The 25,953-nt window shown below is 41.2% G+C and overlaps 1 protein-coding gene across 1 annotated transcript in view; it reads right to left on the bottom strand.

Moving 5' to 3' along the window:
- The window catches only part of itga1 (integrin, alpha 1), a 49,420-nt gene extending 32,293 nt beyond the window's left edge, over positions 1–17,127 (bottom strand). The window contains exon 1 of the mRNA XM_047570017.1: positions 16,862–17,127. Within this exon, the coding sequence (XP_047425973.1) occupies positions 16,862–16,910 (49 nt within the window). The 5' untranslated portion in view covers positions 16,911–17,127. The remainder of the gene's footprint in view (positions 1–16,861) is intronic.
- Positions 17,128–25,953: the final 8,826 nt, after the last annotated feature.

Here is a 25,953-nt window from a genome sequence, read left to right on the forward strand (position 1 = left end):
GGGAGGAAGGGGAAGAGCGGATTTGTGCAATCTTTGATGTGAAAAAGCCCATGAAGTGATTGCACTGACACAACGGAGTGACTAAGTTATTACAGGGCACTTCCTGGTGTGACGCTGGACACCACTGAATACACAGTGTAGTCTCCTGTGTATTTTAACAGGACGTGATTTGAAGGAGAAAGACGGAAAGAGCAGCACATACAGTTACCACTGAGTATATGTGGTCCATAATTCAAGGCGGCGTAGAGACGTAAATTGTACGCAATTATCTGTTACGGTTCCTCTCACTGGTTTCTTATAAACAGAGGAGTTATCTAAACATACTGGTGCCAGACATGTTTAGATGTCCGTCACTTAGATTTCATATAAGATTACCACTTTTACATTCCTAGAGAGAGCAAACCAGCCTGCAGCGTCATATTGAGAAATCCCAGTCAAGAAATATTATCTCCTCTGTTTCCCCCCTCAATCCCTCCAGTACTTCCTCCGTGACCTCTCCTCTCCGTCTCTCATAGAAGCTCCATTTCCTGTTTCTATTAACCTGATTATACGTCCCCACAAATCCACAGGTACACACACATATACACACACACACACTCTCTCTCTCACACTGCTAATTTGGCTGATTTAAGATGGCTGTGGGCCAGTCAGGCTTTTTACATTTATCACAGACTGAGGCTCAAGTGCATTTCAGAGTCACGCCAGCCTGAGCTCTAAATCATTTGGGGACGTCCTCTGTCCACTGGCAGACGCATACTTTGCGTAAATCAATCTCATTTTGCTGTATTTGGTGTCTCCCATCCCTACGCAGCTCAAATCAAACAAAGTGTGTTATGTAAGTGGCTATTTCTGTGAGCTGGGCTAACATCTTCCCTGGAAAAGACAAACAAAAAGCAGGCTCATCCGTTTGTGGATAGAAATTGACCTGATGAGCTTTTGCCTGAAGGATTCATATTGTACTCAATCCAAAATTAGTTTCTATCTACAGTGTATTAGGTTCAGTAAACACTAGAATATCTCACACAGTCTCCATGGTCCCCAGAGGACAGTGCCTAATGACTTTGCTATAGCTGTAACTTCCCTTTCACCAGGTTATCATTTAGCTAATAAAAATCTTAACAGCTATTTAAAAAAAAAAAAAAAACTGTGTTATTCATGATTCCCAGAAAAAGCTTCTCACAGACACTGGCACTAAAGTAGGGTTCAATAAAATGTCTCACCAGCTATTGATTTAACGTCACTGAGAAAAGATTAAAACGTGTCTTTAATTCATCACCAAAAACTTGCCAACGTAAAGACTCCAACATTCAGTGTGTTCGGTGCCAGTTAGCGACTATTAGCATGCTAGCGATCTGAACTATGGTGCTAGACGTCGGGTGAAGTTTTACTGAAGCGCTTGTTGACCTTTTTTACGACTGCTCCGTCACGCCGCCATTGTAGAAACGTTGAAGACAGCTCAACTTTGATATGTAGCACGTCACGCTCATCACATGGCAACGCTTGTAGTGTAATTTGACCTGAACGCACCCTGTGTAGACCCAGAGGATTGGAAGCTGCTGCTCTTTAAATGTACTGTACGAAACACGCACGTCACTATTTATCATGAGAGAAATCTCATTCTCGTTCACCAGAAGTTCCTCTAAATCTAAATTGGTTCAAGTATCGCAGACTAAAGTCTACAACGGGTCTGTTTTAAGTCAAGCTCCATGTGGTCCCGATTGATCCTGGCAGACCGTCAGCCACACTCACCCACAATAACACATGACTGCCCTCTTGACCACACTTATCAAAACCGAAACGGCTCCCTTTCGGCATTCACCAACGCCAAGACGTCTGGGCAAGCGGCAGAAGTCAGAAAGCGGCACGGATCGGCCCCTGTTGGCCTGTGAGACATGAAGCCAGCTATAAAAATCACTCAACTCAGCACCTGTGGGTTTCAAAGCTACAGTAAAAACACATACCCGAGTGGCACCTGCTCATCTGTAACATATCTAAGTAGCTATAAACAGCTTTAAAGCTTAGCTCAAATCAGCACCTGTGAGCTACAAAGTTATTAAGTAACCCCCGGAACTCAACCTTAATTGGCTGTGCCGAGAAACATGTCAGCTGTGAAGGTTATTCAGCACAGAGAGTTAAAACAAATGTCCTAAAATCAAAGTAAGCAAACATCTGTAGCAGCTCAGGAACGGGACACTGTTAATGATGGAGTGAGGGATGCATGTGTTTATGATGGGCTGGTGCTTGACCCTTCAAAGGCATAAGGTCAGATAGGGCTTTGGGTGGGATCTGAAATTGTTTTGCAGCATATGCTGGCATTTAACAACAGACGAAGCTGGCAAGGGAGGGAAGCTTCACATTCTGAAGAAGTTATGAAGCTGAAACATTTCCAGATTTCCGTCTGTGTTCTTTTATCTTTTTCTTAAATTTTTTTTTCTCTCCACCGCTCTTCTTTCTCATCTCCATCCTCAAACTTTCCATTTATCTACGTCTGACTACAGCCTATTTTAGGGTCTCTCCCTGCAACAAAATCCACACTTTCCTCTATAACCATTTGTAGGATTGACATCACGAGTTGAACTTCTGACAGGTTTTAGCGCAGCTAACTTTGACTTAATTATCTTATTTGGCTGTCTGCTCGGTTGTTGCTTTATTCTTGGAAAATGCGCAGTACGTGGGCGTGCAGCAGTGGGCACGAGAGGTCATGAATGTGGACATGTGTTGCGTGTGTCTATCTAAGCAGAGCGGGCAGATTCCTCCCCTTTTTAGTAATAACGAGTGAGCAGAGGAGGATTGGATAAATAAGATGACTTGTCAGAACAGTAAACCTGCTAGTACCTCTTTAACTGTGTAGGTTAGCAGAAAAGCAGCAGTTCTTGCGCTCCATGTGTTTATACTGGAGGCGTTCAGGATCAGTTCTAATATGTAGATTATTCCCATTTTGGATGTGGATCGATCACACAGTAACTACAGATTTATTTTTATTTATTTATAAGGATTAGCTGCGCCCTAGAGCATAGGTCTTCAACAGGGGTCGCAAAATCTTTGGTTGATTAGACATTTATATATATATTTGTTTTAAATTTCCACCCACAAATTTAAATTTCTTTAAATACACATTAACCCAAATCCAGGGTATTTTAAAAATGCATTCAATATTAATGCAATACAGTTTAAAAATTTACATTAAAAAGACACATGAAGAACAAATAATACTACAAAACAACTTAATCTTAGATGCTGTTAATGAACTTAGCATCCACAACAATTATAGAGTGAAGATTAAATAACATAAGGTGACGGCCACACCAAGGGTTTTAAAGCTCATGTCACTAAAAACTACAGTATCAACCCTTGTGGTGGTGCAAGAAAAAAAGTCATGGTTTTACTGAAGTCATTAAGATTTATATTCTGGTATTAATGCCTGCGTAAAATTTTATGGCATTCCAACCACTAGCTGCTGAAATATTTCAGACTAAACTAGAGACACTCAGCTGGTGTGGCTAAAACCATCTCCCTCTGCTACTTAACCTGCTTCCTCTACTCCATCCATCCATTAATTCATTCCCCCCATCCCTATGTCCCTCAAGAACATCCTACATCCCTCTACAACGTCTCCCGCCATTCATCACCGACCCTGCCTCCCTTTCTCCCACCCTTCCCAGCATCCCCTCATTCATCGACTGAAAATTGGCGCGACGGTGTCAGATTTCACTTTGTGAAACTTCCAGATGTATTCTCTGGAGCTCCGTTTTTTTTTTTTTCACTGGCGCAGAAAACATCCAGGCTTACAAGCTGTAACCCACACATGACATCATCCCCCCTGGTGGCTGTCAAACCTTTCATCCCACCCAAACTTCTCTCTGTCTATAATGCAGGGGTGGCTGACACTCGCCCAGCCACATCCTTCCAGCAGACACATACACATGCTTCGTCTGCTCAATCTGCTGATCGTTGCAGTTTTAAGGTACAGGAAGACGCTAGGAGGACGGGGGGGCTCCTGGGTCGCATCAAATTAAACACACACACAGGGGTCAAAGAAACACCTCCCCACTGAATCAATAAGCAGCAATAATCACGCATGAGGGGACGCAGAGGGAGAAAATAATATAACCCAGAGCCACATTACCGGCTCTTACAGCATCACTGTAGGTTTATTTTGCAAAGTCAATGAAAGCAAATAGAAACTGGTGACACACAGGAAGTTTCACTTTGTCAAGGCCAAACTGTTCAGTTCTGACACCTTAATAACTAGCACATCTCATCTTAAATACCACGCTATAATTATACTTACAGTGCTGTTTATCCGTGCTTTCTTTAGTTTGTTTTTAATAATGAAGTGATAAGAACGTTCCTGGCCAGACGTCCACTTAACAGACCAACACATTGATTTGCGCTGGCCACTTACGTTGCTTAAATTTTCATTAGTGGTGCAGGAATACGTGAGTGCTTCTAGCTCTCCGACTCTGCTGGCTAAGTGGACACATTCAAAAAAGATCCGTTTCAAGCTCCGTATCTGCTTCACGAAGCTGGCAAAGGCCATTTTTTATCATTTTGAGAGATAGATTTTTTTTTTATTTTTTTTTTACAAACATGCTTACTCAGATTTTCATTCACCCAGGAGATAATTGGGTTAGCAATGCTGACTGAAAACAGGGGGCAAAGAGCCAGCTGGCCTCTGTCCAAAGTTGGAAAAAATCCATTTGACAACTCTTCTAAAGTTCAATTTGTCTAAACTGTTCACAAAGAAAAAAAAAATGATGATTCAACTTTGAATGTCATAACTGGATACGAGACGGGCAAATATAAAATCTTTATAAACAAGACATTTTTTTAAAAAGAAATAAAAATGATCATGTGTGCAGCTGAAGAAGCCTGGGTAAAAAGTACATAAAAGTATGCACACATGTTTGTCCATGCTATGCTATGCTATACTAACCAGCTCTTTTAATAATACTGCCTTAAAAATGGGGCCGTGTTTACCTTCTTCATGTTGAGTCCAAATGGTTTCTTGTAGTATTTACAAACTTGTGAGTTTTTCTTTCTTGATATTCCCACATTATCCGCTTTGCTTTCCCGGCATTAAGTTACCTGGTTAGCTTGTTAAACTGCAAACTGTTAACCTCGGTGGTTTTCTTTGAGCGGCTGTTAACTAGCAGCAGAGTTCCCATGACTTTTACTGCCTTCAAATTAAACTCATGAACTTGTGTCATTATGACATGGGGAGTCTTAAACATGGCAATACGAAATACTTGGCTTTCAGGAGCTAGCATTAGTCTAGCAGCCACAGAGGCTAACAGTTACCAAGCTAATGTGAATGCAGTGAACAGGACACCACCCAGGCTAATGTAAACCAGGTGCTGTAGCTCTGAAGCTGATTGCTAACTCCCTCTGAAACCTGTTTTATATTACTCCTAAAGATACAAAATGTTAGTTAGTGAGCTGTAACTACATTCATATGTGGATTTCATAACTTTGTACAAGCTCATATTCAGCCTTTATGTTAAGTTAAACTAAGCTAATCCATAACCTGCCTTTCCTTCACATCGAATGCACAGACACAAGGGTGGTACCATTATTTCATCTACTTCTTAAAAAAGAAAGTGAATAAACACATTTATTTATAAAACAATGTGTTTCTGAAAGTAGTACTGAGCTCAGAAGCACAACCACCTAATTTAAATCCATGAGAAAATCACTTAAATGAGTGTTTAGTGTACATGATAACAGCACATATAAATAATAGTTAATTGTGGGTTGTTGTGTAAAAGCATCACCTGCTGAAAAGGAAAAGCATACACGACAGAAATAATTTGAAGGCCTTCTAATCCCAGCACAGACTGTTATTAAAAGAGTCGGCTTACACGCTACTTTAGCGAGCGTAATATACACAAAACATGTGTGTTTAGCGTAATGTTGGTGTCATGTGACTCGGTTTGACTGTAAGAGAACAATGTAGAAATGAAAAATCTGAACAGGCAAGAGAAGGGGTAATTGCAACAAGCACATCTGGCAATAATATAATTATTTAGATTCTCAGAAATTATTATTTTCTTTTCTTTTTGATTCAGCAGTGTGTTTTGCAAGTCATAGATGTGAGTAACGGTGCATATGTTGAGTTTTTTAGCTTTTTTTTTTTTTTTTTTAGAGCACTGAACACTGAAGTGCTGACTGAAGCCTAAAGAAGTTAGAAATACACATCCACGTTAGTGTGGACGAGGTCACAGTGGCGGGGGGTGAATCCTGCCCCTGTCAACACACTCCTTCTCTCTGTGGGGTGTCACAACTCCCCTTAAAGTTTGGCTTCTGCTCTGTTATTTCAAGGCTACTCAAAAACAGAAAACACAAACCCTGCACAGGACACACACTCCGTCGCTGACTGAAAGAAGCCGCTGATGTGACGACAGATATAGACCGCTTCAGTTCCCTCAGCAACACTTACTGTCAAAATTTTCTCACATCCAATGCAGCATTTCCTCTCTGCTGCTGACATAAGGCCACAAGATACGTGTTACTGAGTGACTTGGTATTATCCTCTCAAGTTGGAAACATGAATCAGAAATTCAACTTGTCTAAAGTTAAATTTGTGTACACGCCGGGGCATTCAATGCCCAGAGAGACTGTGTGTTTCTCAATTGCTGTGTCGGGGGACTCAATAATACTCAAGGGAGGATGATAAAAAAAAGGAACTTGTATTTTAAAAATAACTAGCATGTTGTCTTTTCATTCTGATGGTGAACCTCAGGTGCTATAGGATGTTTTCTCATCAATCTCGACCCAAATGTGATGGGTTATTTAAACATAAAGGACATAAAGCATACAAAAAAGGGGTATTTTCTCCATATAGAATAGCAGGCTGCCATTTCCAGTATGAGTCATTCAATATTGATCATACCATGCTTCCCAATCAATATTGTATATTCTTACAGTTATGGAAACATATACTTTTCCCGATTTTTTAAAGCATACATAAACAGTCAAAAGCTGACCTCACAGCCAGAACCCTTATATGAATCAAAATGAAAAACTCATTCTGATTAATCTGATACGAATGAATATAAAACTTATTATATTTAAAACAAACAGACAGCTCTCACTCCATTCGAACCTCTGACATCGTGCAAATAATTTCTTTTCCGGTTTCTACAGGTGAAACGTTACATGCTCCCTTAAGTTCAGTTGATTTTTTTCCCATGACACTTTTGTCTGGGGGAACAGCGTCACGACCGACATGGCCGTTCGCATTGGCCTCTTGTTGGAGAGGTTAATGCGAACATGTTGCTCCAGGCGGACGGTGCAGCTCCACTGCTCCCTGTGCGATACCAGTTTGATGGATAGCTCTGGCCCACTGCTGACTTGGGAGGGAGGCATGGAGGCTGGAGGGGCTGGACAGGCCTGGTGCACAGATGCAGCAATGCTCTGGCTGCAAACACACACATGTCCGGGATCTGAAGCTATCGGTGTTTAGCAGGTACTGAGAACCCCGGTGCACCACAAGTATGTGTGTGTATATGTTTTAGTGTCCGTAAACTCCTTATGTGTCTCTTCTGGCACGACACTGTGGGATATTTTCTTGTGCACTATGGCAAAAACAAGGAAATGACTCAAGGGTGGCTTAAATCCTGTTTTACAGGGGGAAAAAAAAGTTTTCAAATACTAGGAAATGAGAAAAGTCTAACAACAGACAGTTTTAGTGATGCTGTCTATCTCACAAAAACAACACTATGCCCTTCGAACGAACTCCTGCTGCTCATAAAGAATTAACTTACTGGAGAAAAGAGCAAGGCATTATTACATTGTCACAAAATAGGTTTAAAGAGGCGGGTTGGGTTGATTATATAACTTGTTTTTGTTGAATCAGATGTCGTTTTATTCTTTTGATAGTGATGGTTGTTTCTCTTGACCTTTGCGGGACTTTTAAGTGTGGGAATCTTGCTGAATGCTGATTAAAGCTATGAACATTGGGCAAAACTCTAACAGTTTTAAATCTGTTGTTCGTGACAACAGTCTCACGGTGACGTCAACAAGCAATGATTATTTCCCACAGCTGAAAAATGAAGCATCAGTGGGAATGTACAATGCGTAGGCTCCACAGATTTGTAATATGACAGAGTCTGTTGTGGAGAAACAAGAGTTACTAATGTAACTGGGTTCTTTGAATGCTATGAAGTGGAATAAAAACACAACCCAGGGAGCGTCAAAGGGACATTTTTGGTGGTAAAAATGTAATAGAGGAAGGATTTTGCTTTTCCCAGTTGAGCAGATTCCAAATTTATGCTTGCTCTGTTATAGTTGGTTGTGTTTTGTACTCGTTTGACTTAAATGTGGAGCGTTGGGCCTGTTAGCGGCAGGCATGTATTTCCTAGTATATTAGGACTTTAAATTCATTGTTTAGGGGGAAACCTCACTGAAGCTTTATGCTTTAAAACCTAAAGCAATGACACAGCAACAAAAGTTACTAATGTAACTTGGGTTCTATGAATTCACCGGTCACGGTTTCATTTATTTTGACATATTTATTCATATCTAAACATAGTTAAACTACTATGTCTGTAATATTGCTGTAGTCTGCACGCAACATTTTTTCTCTCATTCATAAAAGGCTAAAATCGGGGACAATTTTCGGGTACTACTTTAGCTGGTAAACAGGTTATCGAAAATGGGGACTGTCCCCAGAAATTTGTCTGTTCACCCTTATCTGGTGCTTGTGGTTGTACTTCAGTTGGTGGAATAAATTTGTTGTGTCGCTATCCTTAGCCATTATCTATTTTTGTAAACCTTGGGTATCAGAAACAGTTCCATATTATTGATTAGGAGTCATAAGCAATAGCTACAAGTACAAAAAGTTATTGCCCATTCCTCTTATGTCTGTTAAATATAAAGCTACAGATAGCTTAGCTTAGCTTAGCATAAAGGGAGGAAAAACATAGGGCACTGGTGCAGAAGTTGTTTTGAATTTGGGGAAAGCAAAAGTCACCGCTGTCTTCCACCACTCCCACTTTTTACAATGACATAATCACCTCTTATTTAATGGAGAGTCATAAGCGTGGCATCTCATCTAACTCAAGACGTCGAGACACAAGACTGGAATCATTCCAAAAACACTAAACTATTCCCTTTAAACGTATAAAGTGGAACTTATTTTTGGCTCTGGGCATGAAAACGGGTTGACCGCTGTGATAATAAAATCAACAAGCGGCAGACACAAATAACCATCTTTTCTGTTTGAAAAACAGAACCAGCGGTTGTCCAGGTCCCTCATTAGCCTCTCATTACACTTTTTCAGCCTCCTTGTTTTTGCTCAAACTGAAGATAATGCTGTCTCCTCCCCTCTGACTCCCTCTCGTCTCGCCGGCTGCATTTCCCCTCACAACAATCTCCTTAACGCTTCACCCTTTGCCTCCCTGTCTGCCTCCTCTTTGCTCCTGATGGCGCACAACAACTGTGTAGTGCCAAGGGTCACATGGTTGCAGAGATAGCTGCATAATAACTTCTGCTGCTGGGATAAAAGTCAATGGTGCAGTTCACACAGGCTTCACTTTCATTTTTCTCATTTTAGGAAGACAATCCTCTTTGTCACTTTGACTGACTTTGAACATCTTAAAGTATTTTTAGACGGCGTTGCTTCTCTTCGTCACAATATGGAATGAATTATACATGTCCTTAATGGGGCCAAGGGGATGCTCCTGAAAATGCCGAACGGCCCGTAGAAAAGTGCCGATACGTGACGAAGCGTGAAAACACATGCAGAACGCTTTCATGTGGTCACTGTGTTTATACATGTGTGTGGCTTGACCCCGCGTGGAGGTTAAGACCTTTGTAAACTGACACAATATGCGATGTTGCACCTTCACGGGTGTCCTGTTCGTATGTGGCACACATCCAAAGTGTGTGTGTATGTTTGGGGATTATTCTGCTCCTATCTTGCTATCAAGTGAGCCTCGGTTTATTTAAGGGCTTAAAGGCCACTTGTAGAAAGATTAGGCTTTCACTAGGATCGTCCCTCCCCCTTCATCACAATCAGTGACTGTCTCTGCCATATGGTATCCAACTTTAAAGGCCGAGATCGGGAAACCAAAGATGACCTTAAGATGACACATATTCAGCACTACAACAGAAAATGGTTTGGCACAACCTTCGCCTTGGCAACTCTGAATTTCCATTTAATTCCAGCAGCTACGGCAGAGATGAGACAGAGTGATTCAGCGATAGCTCAGCTTTCTGGTACAGTCCAACCCAACCGGAGTTAAGTGCACATTTGCGATTCTACATCTTTTTTTTTATCTAAAGTGTGCACCGTATCCAGGACGCTGATCAGTGCACGGTTCCTCTCTGCACCAGTGTCAAACAATGGTACACCAACGGAAAAGGTGGTCCGGTGTAGTAGTGGTGAGGACACAAAATCGAACTGCGCAAGACATTTAGTTAGACAAGAGCTTCCAAAAGATATTCAGAACTGTGCTGGGACTTGGTCTTCCAAAAGAAAAGTAGCAGCGATCTAAACTGTTAGCTGCAGGATCTGTGTCAGTTGGATTTGTGTAAAAGCGAACGCTGTAGACGGTGGTATGAGCGTATGTATGCGAGTCGGTAGAGGTCGGGCCCTTGGACGCAAACCGATCAATCGGATCTAATCTGAAAATGCACTTATTTGCAATTAAACCCCTGGCAGTGGGAAGCTCTGTGCTTATTGTAGAGAAAACCTAACTGACGGATGAATAACCACGAGGGTGGCTTCAGTGGCTTCAGGGTTTGATATGGAAAATGTTTTGTTTCTAGTTGTCTGTGAGTCATAACCTCAATACCTTGTTTCATAGGTTTTTAGGTGTCAGCCTAACTGAATGACAAACTGCCTCGGAAGTGGCTCACCTCTTACCCACTGTGAGCGTAGGGGCTGCAGCCGCACCCGGCTCCTCTGCACTGAAAATTGTTAACATCAGCTATAAATCATCTGAACACCTCTACTTGGCAACAGTTAGCCCTAAATAAATAGGAAATACAAAGGTATAAAGAAAGGATGAGAATACTCATGGGAATATCTAAAGTCTTATCTTATCTTATGTTATCGCCTGTAACACCTCCTCTGATTTTCACAAACAGAGTTTAAACCCCCTTTCCCTTCAAGGTGATAGTTTCACAGCTGCCACACGCTGCACATAATGCAGAATCAGGACAAGCGAGAACTCTGTACATCTGTAGCCGTTGTGGTTTTGCAGCCTTAGGGCTGCATCTTTGAGCCCCTGTTCAACTTCAGTTCATCAAAAAATATATGCCTGCCTCTCTCGTTTTTTTTTCTCACCAAGTGCAGCTTCCTGTTAAATTGTCTATTTTCTGCCATCAGACACCAAGATGCATGCAGTATGTGATATGAGCCTGGGTAGGTGCAGCTAAGCTGCTCGTGATGTGTCAGAAATGTTTTGTCTTTTTGTTTCGTGTCGTTCAGAGAAGGATCACGCAAAAAGCTGCAGGTTTGCCATTTTTTGAGAAGTTTGAGAAAGGTGTGTTTTCTGTGCATTATTTAAAGACGAGGCTGCAAACAAAACACACAGACCATGACTGCAGCTGTATAAGGAATCTTAAATCAGTTAAGTGAAACCAAAGACTGTTGAGCATCCTGCTCACACATACATATGACGCTGGTGCTCTCAGCTTGTACAGATTTCACATACGCCTTTGAAGCATGACATGACGTGAAAGTCAGTTGCTCGCTGTTCGTACGCACGACATAAACACACGGCTCTTTTCAACTTTCTGAAATGAACAACAGAACTTGAGCTCTTCTCTCCCCTTTCTGTGAGCACTTCCATCAGTTTTTACATGTGGAAGTGATCGCTCCACTGTGAATGTATCGTGGGATGAGCCGGCTCCATGTTTGAATTAAGATGCGGTCAGTCATATGAAACAGCCCAAGCATCCGGGACCCCGCAGCCATATGATAAATCTATAACACACAGCCTGAGCCTGGCTTAGCCGAGCACCAGTCACACTCTTTTCTCTCTAAATATTGAGAGAAGTTTAATCCATTCCTCCAATTTCCTACTTGCCTGATTGTTGTCCAGGTACAAGCAGCTGTTTTACCTTCCACGTGTTATTTATTTCTTTATTTAAATATTCATGACCACATTGTCTCTGAAATTTCCACGGTCAAGCATATCTTATACCTCAGATATTTTCATTTAAAAGACCTGCGTAACTGACACTAATTGAATCAGTAAATCCTGATGTATATTCTGTCATCGCCTGAAAAAACAAGTCTGATCTTGGAGTTCCAGAGAAGAGATCTGCCTATTGCATCTCTGGTGAACCACCAGAGAGATATAATCTCTGTTTTATTTTATTTTTTAACCAGTGCTTCACCATATTCTTCTCCATGGCTGCAACGTGGTGCAAAAAATCACATGTGGTTTGCTCAAGCGAGAAATGTTGGGTTTCCTTCTTTGGTTACCAGTAAAAACATGCTGTGAGGTTCCTGGCACGCGAAGTGACCCGAGGTGACGTTACCATCTAGCTAAGGCCTGTAACACTGCACGCTGTCATATGTGTCCCACTCTGCTGTTAATGACTTGACATCAGTTTAATCTGAACATTCAAACACACAAATGTCATCACAACACGATGAATAAACCTTTAACCAGCCAGCTCTGTACGATAGCTTGTAGCTTGTCCCAGCCTCTCAAATAAGAGCCGTTTTCCTGAAAGAGTCTAAAAGAGCATAATCTATGTGCCATCGTGTGTGCCATTGTGTGCACAGTGTGAAGGCCGGCACAGATATTTTAGAGTAGTATTTCGTGCATATCTTCAGTTTGGTGTAAGGTGCTCAAAACCTTTCAGAATGAATGCAGAGTGAATTAAACACAGAAGAAGACGTTGGCTCACGTTCAAAATAGACGCATGAGATTTTTGTCCATATTCACATGATAGCATCACACAGTTGCTGCAGATTTGTCGGCTGCACATCTATGATGAGAATCACCCATTCCACCACATCCCAAAGCTGAGACAATTTACAAAACAAGCCTGGTCTCGCTTCAGTGTGTGTATACAAACGTATATGATCCTATTGAATGATGCACTAATATCAGTCTTCATGCCACCACATCTGATCCATCACACAGATCGTGTCACTGAATGAACTCGGGGATTGTGTTGCGTGTCACAGTGATTCACAGCAGGTGGTGGCAGACTGGCACGTGCACTCAGAGTGGAAAGTGTGACGACTTTGTGTGAAAACTTTTAACCTTTCATCGAGTGCATTTATGAGAGAAAACTTTTGAGTTTTCGTGAATAGAATGAAGCTGCTGCTGCTGCTGTCATGCAGGAGAGCACATGACCTTCTTCTGACAGAAAACAGGAGCATGTTTCGTGCAGGATACTCCTACTATCCTTGTCGGGATTAAATATAGTTTGGGGATCTCGTTTTTTTGTGTTGTATCGCTTAATGTGATGATGGCAAGGAAACAGAATCAGGAAGAAGCCATGACCAAGACCTTATAAGAACTCATAAAATGAGACTTCTTGGTAAAATAAGTCACATTTCTGCTAAAGTATTAGATCAGTATTCCTGTATTAGAGAATAAACATTATGAGTCAACATTCTAGGGAATCTGCCAATGCCTGTAGATTAGTTAGACAAGAGCTGCAGGCTACAACCAAGGCAGAGGAGGGGAGAAGACGTAGGTGGACTTCACCGTCTTGCCAAGCTCATACAATAAATTCTGAGCTTTAATGTCTGAAGACTTATATCCCCTGACTGTACAACTTTGAATGAATGAACTGTCAACTCCAGTCATTTAATGCAACGTTACTTGTGCTCTGGAGAAAAAAAAAAAAAGAAAAGAAAAAAAAGTAGAGAAAGAGACAAATTCCCAAATCTGAGGTGTGGGAAGCAGCAGGAAAAAATAACATCCCAGTCCTTGGAGGAATGATGAGGAATCTAAATCAGTTTGGGTTCGAGTAACCCTTCACCTCTTCTCTCCATCTTTGGAGTGGACATACAGACACTATGGAGGCTTTCAGACAGGAAGAGACTAGTGTCAATGAGGTCGCTATCAACCTATAGAGGGTATGCACTGATGTCTGGGGCCACGCCCCCCTGAGTGGCAAAAACGTGGTGAAATGTATCAGTAAAACCAGAAAAAATGTGGAGTATTAGATCAAATTAAAGACAACTGGACTCGACAATGATCTACACGAACTAGTATGAATTTGGAAAAGTGGATTAGCCTCAGTTTCAGTTAGTTTAAGTTAGTTTTAGGTCATTTCAGTTATGATAAATGTATCATAAATAAAAGATGCTAACGCTTAGAGCTTTACTAAAAAGTAACGTTAGCCATAAAATACTGTAGCATCTGACCGGATGTTAAAAGGTTGATGGGGAATGAGAACAAATGTTCTGTTTATTGTTTTATTGTTATTTATAGTTGGCCAAGTTATTTAATGGTAAGACAAATATAAGTGGGGAGTTACCAAGAAGAACTCATCTCAACTTTGAGGTGAGGTGACTGAGACATGACACGAACACGGAGCTCCCTCAAGTTTAGTGCCGTTAAACATCCTCAACTTTGGTTCCTACCTCCAAATTCAACATACTGATAATGCACTTGGAGTGGATTTTTATTTATTTATTTAAATATTCTTATTTTCTGGAGAATAGACAAAATGGTTACCTAGGCAACCGGAGCCCGGAAGGTCTACTAGTCACCAATCCTCAGCTAAAGAGTGATGTAGCACAAGCGAATTGCTTTATGTGCGGGTGGGGCGTCATATTCATATTGGCTCAGACGGCTTTAATTAGATTTTCCACTTGTGACTGATTAACAGGCCAAAAAAAAAAAAAAAAAAAAAAAGGCAGCTTGCGTTTTGTTAAAGAACCTTTTGAACCTCTTAAATGTCCTGCGGCTGTGTCTCACATAACACAGGAAAATATCTCGTCATGTGTGATCTCCGTGATGCGCCGCAGTCCTTGCATTAAGCCTTGCATTCAGCCCGTATCAGTCACAAGGTCAGACAGACAGAAAGTCTCCAGCAGCATTGAAACGCTTAGTCCACTATTAGATATCAGACGCTGATAATAAGGTTGGGGGTATTTAAGGAAATCATCATGGGCTTTTTTTAAACTACATATTATAGAAATGACTAATCACCAGAATAATAAACAAGAGTTGAAAATTGCAGCCTAAACTTAGAAAGAAAAACTTTCTGTAAATTGTTGAAGTAATTTATCAAGCAAAGGGCAAGTTCCTGCTTCTTAAATGTGAGCATTTTTTAGATTATTTACACTTCACACTTTAAATTTTATGGTTTTGTCACTTTGGACGCACTCATTAGGGCTACAAGCTTCCCTCAGACTTTATAGACTAACTGATTAATAAAAGAAGTGTGTCAACGGTGTAAATGATCATTACACGCAGCCTAAGTCTGTGCTCATGCTGCTCACGTCCTTAGTCAGCTTGATCACTTCGGTCCGACACATACTGATTGAAGCCAGATGCCCATCCCACCCCCGCAACACCAAACTCAAACCACCTGTAGCCCCATCTCCACTAGGAATTTACACAGATTAAATGCTGCCACTACAATAACCACATGTGAGCCTCTGAGGCAGGCTGAGGTAGCTCAGATGGCACAGCACTGGATCTCCCAGTATGGTCTCAGAGTGGATGGCTGCTTTCACCGTGAAAACCGAGTGAGGTCACGCTTCAGCTGCTTAGACTGCATCGCTGCTGGCGTGGTGGGACAATAACGTGAGTCTCATTCACACAACAATTAGTCAAAATCACTGCAGCAATCTGATAAGGAGACAAACAGCAGAGCAGTCTGAGACGCAGATAAAACCTCGACCTTGACTCATGATGTGACGACTCTCAACTGTCTCGACTGATCCCTCTGCGCTCACACAGACGCACACTGATCTCCGGACCTAACTCAATTCTCTAATGACCATCACAAGTCGGCATCACATGTAAACATAGGAATCTGAGAATTAAAGAGACACATGCACTCTGCTCTCTTTCCTTTTTTTTTTTCTTCTCTCCAAAATCAAACAACTCAACTTTGCCGGTACTTTCCCTGTTCATGTTTAATCTGCTTGGACATGACCTAGAAGTTAATTCACTTCTGCTGCTGCTGCTGCTGTTCTGGAGCTGAACTTGAGAGTGCAGCATCACCAGAGAGGCGCCCCAGCGCCAACACACACACATCCAATACTGAGTGTCACAGCATTAGACAATATACATTCCATCCCATAAATTAAAATGTAATCACAGCTAGTGTGCATTTATCCTTTTTTTTTTAATTATTTTAATTTTTTCTTTTTTGTGGCAGGATGTGACACAATTTCTCGGGATGATTATTTCACAACATGTCACAACAGTTTCTGCAGAAGCATGATTAATGCCAGGACGACGCATAAACAGGAGTTACTTTGGACTGACGCCTAAATACTGTCACGCGCAATACTCAGAGGTCTATACAGTAACTTTGACGGACTGTACTGTGTCTATGGCATACTTCTGTGACCAAGCTGCTGCACGCAGGAACAATTAAGTGCACTGCGGTTTCTCCATTCACAATAAATAACATATGGGTAATACGCGCGGAAAGTATTTAAGGGCAGTTTACGAGGACAGCGCGGTGCCGCCACCTTTTAATGGGGGGTAGCAGTGGCGTGAGTGACACACCTAATGGATGCTCTTAGTCGCTTTAGTCGTCAATTATGCAGGATGGGATGATCTAAGCAGCCGGCCGGCGTGCGCGCAAAGACGCGTTGGAGACGTTTCAGAAAATGCGCTCTCTACCTCCGCATGTCACCGGTTATCTCATGACACAACGAGCAGAACATTCAGTGTTCGTGTGAGATATTACTTACCCACACAAGCCGCTGCTGTCAAAGTGAAATGTTGACTTAACCCGAGCATCCTGACGCGCAATGTGTGTCCTGTGTCTTCAGTTATTCCCTTTCACACTCGTTCAGCGTTCGGCTCAACAGGGGTCCGCAGAGAAATGTGAAATTTGTTAAATGCCTAACAAGGATCTGCAGGGCATTTTCTGTGCCGTAGTATAAGTGTCTGAGGTCCCGTTTCAAACTGGCTCCTCCACCTCCTACAAGAGCTCTGCTCCGCTGAGCTGAGCCGAGCTGAGCGGGACAGGAAAAAAAGAACGAGGAGGAGGAGGAGGAGGAGGAGAAAGGAGGTGGGTGGGATAGTTCAGTCGTGTTCTGAACCTTTTAAGATAAGTTTGTGGGAGCTTAGTTTACAGTCCATGGGAAAATCTTAGCAGTCCAACAACAGCAAACGCTGATGTCTGGTCTGGAGATGGAACAATAACTGAACAGTTAGACCAGAATAGACTCTGTTTAATTCAGCTCGTCCAGCTGGTCCTCAACTGTAACTGGTTTTATTACACAAAGTCTTATTGGGTAAAAGTGCTTCACACATCTGTCCAGTTTATGTCTGCTTTAATGTGTGAAAAAAAAAAAATGCATTTTGTCAATGTTCAGTGTGAAATCTTTTACATTTATAGAGGAACTGTAAGTCTAAAAACATATTGAAAGGAATGAGGAACTAAGGTGGACTGGTTCTAAGCAAATAACACTTTTTTTCTTTGATAAATTTACTAAAAAATATCCCCTTTGACACTTCACTCTTGATTTATGGAACCCATATCTCAGGGGCCCACGTGCACTTAACACCTGTGGTTTTGTGTTGAAAGCACGGACCGCTACAGTCTGTTACAGGAAAAGAAAAAAAAAAAAAAGTTTGACATGTCAGCATCTGTGTTTGTAACACCTGAAATATGAAGGCTAAACAAAAGTTTTTCCTTACGTGCGCAAAGCAGACGGCACCTTTTTATCGTGCACAGCTATTTTACAGCTTTACTCAGTCAACAAGGTCATTACACAAAGCAGTCATTAACGTGACAAACTGATTATAGCATTATCTGATCTGAAGTTTCCTGACTTGATAGTTCATCTTGCAGCGGAGAAATGTCAAAACAGTGTGCAGCAGATTTCATTGATGAGCTCTGGGCACTGCAGTTAATCACGGCTGCAACAAACTGCTTGGAAATGTGTTTAAACTTGCTTAGATTGCCCATTAGTTCACATCCATTATGAGTTGATTTATCTTATTTACACTTTCGGAATAAAAATGGAAAAACTAACTGTGAGCGACACATTGAACAGGTTATTCGTTGACTTAGAGTATATCATTACAATAAGCACCGGGTTACAGATAGTCTGAAATCTGGTGCCTGTTCCAGTGGTCAACAGCTGGAAAGAGCTCAGTAAGATTATTAAAGGATTATTATAGAGGGAATAGTGGAGCGTATTCATTCAGAGAGGCCTAAGGTTGGCTCCTTGATTACACTCAGTACAAGTGTAGTGTTACTGCGTAATGCCAAAAACAGGTTTAAATAATAATAAAATAATAATAATAATTATAAAAGCAAGTAGGTTTACTTTCACGGCAGTGTTTTCAGTCTGCATTCATAATAATCCTGTAATAAAGCTAATTTCCCCAAATCTATAGGGGATCCTTTGACCAAATGCTGCAGAATTTGTTCTATTATGTATGTTATTCTATATGTCTTGAAATAGTTGGAACATTTTGCTTCACATTATGGAAAACTACTGTGAAATAAACCAGGGGTACTGGTAGTGGGAAGCCATAACATTACACCGTAGAATATGCCCATTTCTTTTTAAATGCCTACTGATACCTGAGCAACCAATCTTCATGAATAGCCAACCATTCTGGGATAATTCGTCTGTCACTCAAGCACCACTATTACAGTCATCATGTCATGTCAGTCAAAGAAGGAACTTTCACACGGCACCGATCCAGAGAAACCTCTCAAAAAAGTGCTGGACCAAGCAGGTATAGTCACTTAGTGGTAATCACCTGTATGGTCCAGGTGTATTGATCTAATACGATATGACACAACATGGCGGCATGCGATGCATCACACATGATACGACACGATACGATACAATGGCACCATATGATGCAATACAAAATGACATAACAGAATGCTCTGCAATATGAAATGTCACAATACTTCATGATGGTACAAAACCCTATGATGTGACACAAAATGACATAACACAACAGATTGCAAAATAAAAACGATACGATACGGATATGATACAACACGATACGATGGTACCACATTGATATGATACAAAATAAAATGACAGGTTGCAAAATAAAACCGAAATGATATGACATGATACGATATGATATGAGATGATAGTACCATAAGATACAATACAAAATGAAATAACACAATAGGTTGCAAATAAAAATGTTACGATACGATGCGATACGATACAATATGATACGATTTGATACGATACAATACGATACGATACGATGCTACCATAAGATACAATGCAAAATGAAATAACACATGAGGTTGCAAAATAAAAACGATACAATTTGATACGATACGATACGATACGATACGATACGATACGACACAATGGTACCATAAGATACAATACAAAATGAAATAAGACAACAGGTTGCAAAATAAAAACGATAAGACACGACAATGGTGCCATGTGACATATACAAAATGACATAACACAATGTTCTGCAATATAAATTTTTAGGATACAATGAGATGGTGTGTACGATGCTGTTACAAAACGATACGATATGATACAAAATGACATAACAGGTCGTAATACAAAAAAAAAGATATGATACAAAAATAACACTAACAAATAGTAAACAAATCGTTTACATCTCTCTAAAGTCAGACAACTCAACTTTGTTTAGTACCAACACACACATCCATTACAGAGTGTTAGACCCATAGACAATATTAATTTCATCCAAAAAATGTAAGATGATCTTTTCACAACATTTCACAACAGTTTCTAGAGAAACAGGATTAGTGACATTGCAAGAGTTATTATTAAACTGATGTGTCATATGCTTTCATACACTTATTAAGTTCTGGGGAACTATGTATCATGGTTACAGCAATAAACACTATAGGCGAAGATATACAGGCAATAGCAGTCATGCTAAAAAAAAAAAAAAATGGTTGAAAAAAGGGAAACAGTCTGCAGCCATCCATCCACCCCTACCTCCCCCTCCTCTACCACACATATCTCAACCTTTATTAGCAATGTCTTACTTCCTCAGTTGCTCCTGTCATGTCAGCATAAACACACAAATCATTTTTGAAATACCTCAAATTGCTTCAGAATGACATAAATGCCGGTGAGGGAAGGTAAGCGTGGAAACTGTACTTTACATGCATCAAACACAACATTTTATAGATATTGAATCACCTCAAATCTACCGATGTAAGTGCGTGAGGATCATATTTCCACGTAAATGACCATTTTTATTTTCTGTCCTTCCCTTCATCTTTGTTACAGGTTTTTCTGACTACAACGACATATCAGTGCATCAGTGCAGTCACCCCTATTCCCATGTGTAAATATTATTCATCTCTTTATTTACAAAACTACATGCACGAGGAAGGATGAATTACTCAACGTACATACAATGAAACCTTTTGTACACATCGTATGGGAGGTTATTACACAGCAACAAACGCATCAAACATCCACAAAAACACACGCGTGCATCAGACGGGATCTCAGGAACTCCCTGTGAATGAGACAGTTTACAAGAGTCCTTCCTGTCTTCAGCCCTGGACAAATCTCAGACTGAGACTCAGGAAGACTCTGATTAGTTTCCATGCACTTCCTCATACGGTATCCCCTTCCCCACCCATCTCCCCCCTTTCCTCATCCTCTTACAGGCCTCACCCCTCTCTTGTGTGTGTGTGTGTGTTTTTTTTTCGTCTACTCCTTTTAACAATGTATAGAGTACAAACTAATGGTGCTCCATGTTTTCATTCTAGACCCCAACACCACTTCCCTTCTCCTTCCTCCCATCCCCCTGCCTTTCATTCTGACATACTATATTCCTCTATTGGCCGTGGACGTCTATTCTAATGTGTTTTGCTGCCCTCTCCCTCTATAACTGCCTCTATGCAAAGAGACAGACAGGAAGAGGGCATTAGGAGCACGCAAGAAACAAGTTAATGAATCAAAGGCATCTTCATTCAATTATTTCATAAAAAACAAAAAGACTTTCTCTGAACAGAAAGCACAAAAAAAACATTTGTATTCCTCTAATAGCCTGTCTGCGCTTGCTTTTATGCGGGGTAAGGTAATGAAGACAAACTGTCCATCTCAGACACAGTCACTCCCTTCAAGTGAAGGAAATTAGCTCGGTTCATAAAGTGCAGCGGCCAATATTTCTGAGTCAGTCGCTGCGTCGTCCTCAAGCCAAGCCGTAGACTCGTCCCCACCCCTCCGCCCACAATAACAGCAGTTCCTCTGGAGTAAAAGCTATTTACAGTGAGAATCTCAGGAATCTGGAATGTATACAAGAGGATAGTGCTTGTGTATCAATGCAGATGACAGCCCACGGTAAACATATACTATGTATGGTATCCCCTGTTGTTTCGCTGGATGCTCGTTTGATGGAGATTTGAGGTTAAATTTGACTTAATACCTGTTATAATAAAAATAATAATAATTAACTTTATTTTTTTAGCACCTTTTGCAGATAAAAAAATGTGCTTAACAATAAAATAAGTGCACGAAACAAGAGCAAATATAAATTAAATAGACATAAAATAAAATTAACCCTATGTGACAAACACAGGTGTCAAACATATGGCCAGCGGGCCAAAAGCGGCCCGCCAGAAGGTCCGATCGGGCCCGTGGGATAAATTTGCAAAGTGCAAAAATTACATTTTAGACATTAACCGCAAATTCTCGAAAGAAAAGTAATTACTTTTCCTAGGTTTCAGTGCTGTGGACATAACACAACATTGAGACATAGAGAAATTGCACTTCTGTTTCTTAAGAAACATCTGGTTGTTCATAAAAGATTTTGTAAGAGTGCAGTTCATTAAATGTAAACACTTTCAATATGTACTTCACTGTGCCAAAACAAAGGGAAACATTTGAAGTTGTCATTATTTGAAGGTCTGGCCTCCTTGACATCAAGTGGTTCTGTACGTGGCCCCTGAACTAACATGAGCTTGACATTCATGTATTAAAACTACAGACATCAATATAAATACACTGATAATGGATCTTATGACTAATGTAGTGTTATTTTCAGGTGCCAGGGTGCCAACCAGGGGCAGTGACATCAATGTATACCCTCTCTAAACACCACAACTTGTCAACGCAAGGTCACTGCTGAGGTTTTAAAACTACAACTTGAACCTGAAAGAAGCCAACATGAACACGGTGAGACAGATATATTCCTCGGTAGGTGGTGGAGACCAAAGCAGAGCCAAAAGGAGAGTGAATATTGAATTTATATTTGTCAGGGGGTCAGACACACAACCCATCATTGCATGCTACAGTTGCTCCGGGTTGGACGGGTGTGAAAATATGCAACACTGTGCGAGAATTCAGCAAGTAAACAACACGTTTCAGAGACAGTATGCTCGCTCTACTTACGGCCTGGTTTTAATAGGTGAAGAGTGAATGAACGCCGTTTTAAAGCAAAAACAAACAGCACATCTTTCAAACTCCACAAACCCAGTTCACAGATTTTCTATCGCCTAGCAACCACTCGTATATTATCTTTAAAAAAATAACCAAATCAGAGTTGTTACTGAAACTTAGCCGCTGGTATTTCAAAAATAGATTAAAGGTGATCAGTCTCTGCAAAATATAGCAACTAAAACTAAAAATAGTCACAAAAAAAAGGAGTGTCAACAGCAGCCAGTTCTGCTTTTGAAATTAGATGCCATGTTTATGAGAGGACTAACACATCAGCTCAGTCTGTATCTATATAAGGACATGTTGGATGTGTGCACTTGTAGAAGAGCATCTTTTAGTTCTGTTTTTTAATCTTCAACAAACAGCGAAGTCAACGAATGTGTGAAGCAGGAGAGATTTTTAGGGCAGTGAACTCCGTCGGTGGTGGTGGCAGCACTGCCGGTTGCTTGTAAGCGTGACTTGGAAATGCCGCTGGGGGATGAAGCTCGGGAAAAAATGCAAGTCCTGTGTCAGTTCTGTGTGAAAGAAAGCAGATCCATCCTTACTGATTCCTCTTTGATGAGAACAGCTTCTGACTATGTTTTGAGCTCTAACATTAACCAGACCAGGCAGAGTAAATGGAAATATGTTGAGTTAACCCCCCCTCCCACCTATGTTCTTTCTCTTGTTCCTGTGTTCACTGTCCTCTCTTCTGTTTGCTATTTTATATATTTTTTTTATTTCTTGAGAAGTACATACTCGTGGGACTGGATTAAGTAGACATATAATAGTATTTATTTTTAGTTTATCTGGTCAATCTTTCCTCCCTAATTGAGACACTGATGCTTAAATGGGAGCCTTTGAGTATAAATTAGCACGCTATCTTCAAAGTAACCTTTTCAAACCCCCTTCGGCAGCAGAGGAAAACAACAATCTGACACATGTGGGCAGCAAGTAGAGGTCTCTTCAGTCCCCTCCTGTCTTTGGACTCTGTCTCCCCTCTTTGAGTTTCTGACAGGACCGGGGGTTTCGCATCAGTCTACGGGGGGGGCCAGCACAGGGTCAAGACCCTCTGACTCTGTCAACACTCAGCTAGAGTTTCAGTTGCAGCCCGGCCACTGGTTCTCGGTCCGATGCAGACAGTGTGGACACCCCGGCCCTCTGTTGCCCTAGTGATGAATCATGAACGTCTGCTCAACATAGTGACGCAATTCCCCAACATGTGTCTTTACATTTGCACTTTAAGGGAAACAGTGAATTTATAATGCAAAATAATTGTAAAAAACATATTCCTATCTGGAGCAAAAATAAACTCAAAAAAGGATCTGTGGTGTCTATCCATCCATCCATCACCTTGTCTGAAGTCGGGGTTGTAGTGGCACCAAGCTAAGCTATATATATAGACCCCTTCACAGTTTGTAAACAATGTGACGTTTTTTAAGGGGCGGGGCTTAACTGGATGCCAAACATCTCAAACACTACAGCTTGTAAATGGAGGTTAGCATATGTCAATGGACGAATGGACGAGGAAAACGCATATTTTACAGAATATACTAATACACTCACTCTCTGAGAGCATTAGTGTTATTTTAAAAAGTTGACTCTGACTGATGAGACTACGTCCACCGACCCCTACACTCTCACTCACTGGATGGACGATTTGACCAAAGGAGGACACAGAGGGGACGAAGTCTGGTCTGTCTTTATCAAGTGAAGCCTCTCCAACAAAGATATTACAAGAAGTAAGTGGAAAAACTGTGGAGGGTAATGTAGTAAATGCAACTTCTGCTTGGACACGCCTGAAACGTGCAAATAACGTTGCGTTAGCTCACGGTTAGCATTAGCGTTTAACCTAAATTATTAACTTAGCGTGATTTCCGTCACAATTTAATCTACATTACATACTTATCTGACCTGATATAAAGTGTGCACGTTCATTGTCTCACTCCAATTCTTTCTTTTAATCTCCAAAGCCAAACCAAAGTTGTCTACGACTGGCAGTGGCTGGTGTGTGATAAAACTTCAAGTAGATTTTTCGGTTTTGGCTCCATAAAATACAGAAAGAGACATTATCATGGTTGAAAGTGACAGTGTTTGCCTCCAGCTAACATTGTGATGTCACAATGACATAGGCCATGAAGGGCTCTATTAAAGCCTCCCTCTCCACATGTGGAATTCCAACATGTTAACAGGCGTAATCTTTAAAAAAAAATATCAAAATCAATAGTCTTACTGATACTGATATGGTGCCGTTTCATAAACAGCTACATTTTGGGTGTAAGATGCTAGCCGGGGCAGCGTACATGGATAGGCACAACCAAGTGCCTGGGGTAGTCTACAGGAACATCTGTACCCAATATGGAACAGAAATACCCCAGTCCAAATGGGCCACACCACAGAAGGTGGTAGAGAACAAAAGGGCCAAGTTTCCGTGGGAATACGGCTTCAAGATTGACAAACAGCTCCTGGCTAACCAACCGGACACAGTGGTGGTGAGCAAAGAGCAGAAGAGGGTAGTGGTGATAGATGTGGTAATACCAACTGACACCAACATCAGAAAGAAGGAACACGAAAAGGTTGAGAGGTACCCTGCAACGGATGTGGTAGGTAGTAGTAGTAGTAGTAGTAGTAGTAGCAGTAGTAGTACTGGGAGAGTGGCTTCAACAGATCCCAGGAACAACACCTGAAGCCTCAGTCCAGAAGAGCGCAGTCCTAGGAAGAGCTGAGATACTGAACCAGCAGCACCCTCAAACTCCAGGATGGCATCTCCAAGTCGATGCTACATCTCTTGTTTCTGCAGATGATGATGCAGATGTTGGTTTCATCAGACCTTGACCTTCACTGTGGTCTGGGACAGTGTGCAAGCAGAGTGTGGCGTGAAGTGTCCAGGACTTGACATGTGTGGCGGTTTATTTTAAGAGCTGCGCGAACGCTCCTTATTCTGAGCAGCAGTTCCATTTTTTAAAATTTATTTTATATTTTTAACAATAAAACTAATAACATTTGCATCAGCACCATCTGTAATTTCTGTTTAGTGTAAATAATTACGCTTGTACACAAACTACGAATGGTAAACAATTGGTGCTGCTACTGTGAGCGTGTTAGCATTCCGACATTAGCATCTAGCTCAAAGGCCCACAGCTTTGTACAACTCCCAACATGACTGTAGGCTCTGTTGTCTGGTTTCTTCCTGTATCCTCTGACAAGCAGCATTGTTGTGGAGGCTATTATGTTTCTAGTTTTTTTTTTTATGAATGCAACAATGACAGGAATGTGATTTCCATCGACATTTGTCCCCGGACCATGGTGTCAGTGAGCAGGAAGTTTGGTGGGGCTTCGCTGAGTGGAGTGGATTGTTTAAAGAACGATGAGCGCCAAATGAGGACTGGAGCCACTCCCTGCAGGCAGCCTCACACCAATAACCCCTT

This window comes from Mugil cephalus, chromosome 19 (genome assembly GCF_022458985.1).
Source record: "Mugil cephalus isolate CIBA_MC_2020 chromosome 19, CIBA_Mcephalus_1.1, whole genome shotgun sequence".
Classification (NCBI taxonomy): domain Eukaryota; kingdom Metazoa; phylum Chordata; class Actinopteri; order Mugiliformes; family Mugilidae; genus Mugil; species Mugil cephalus.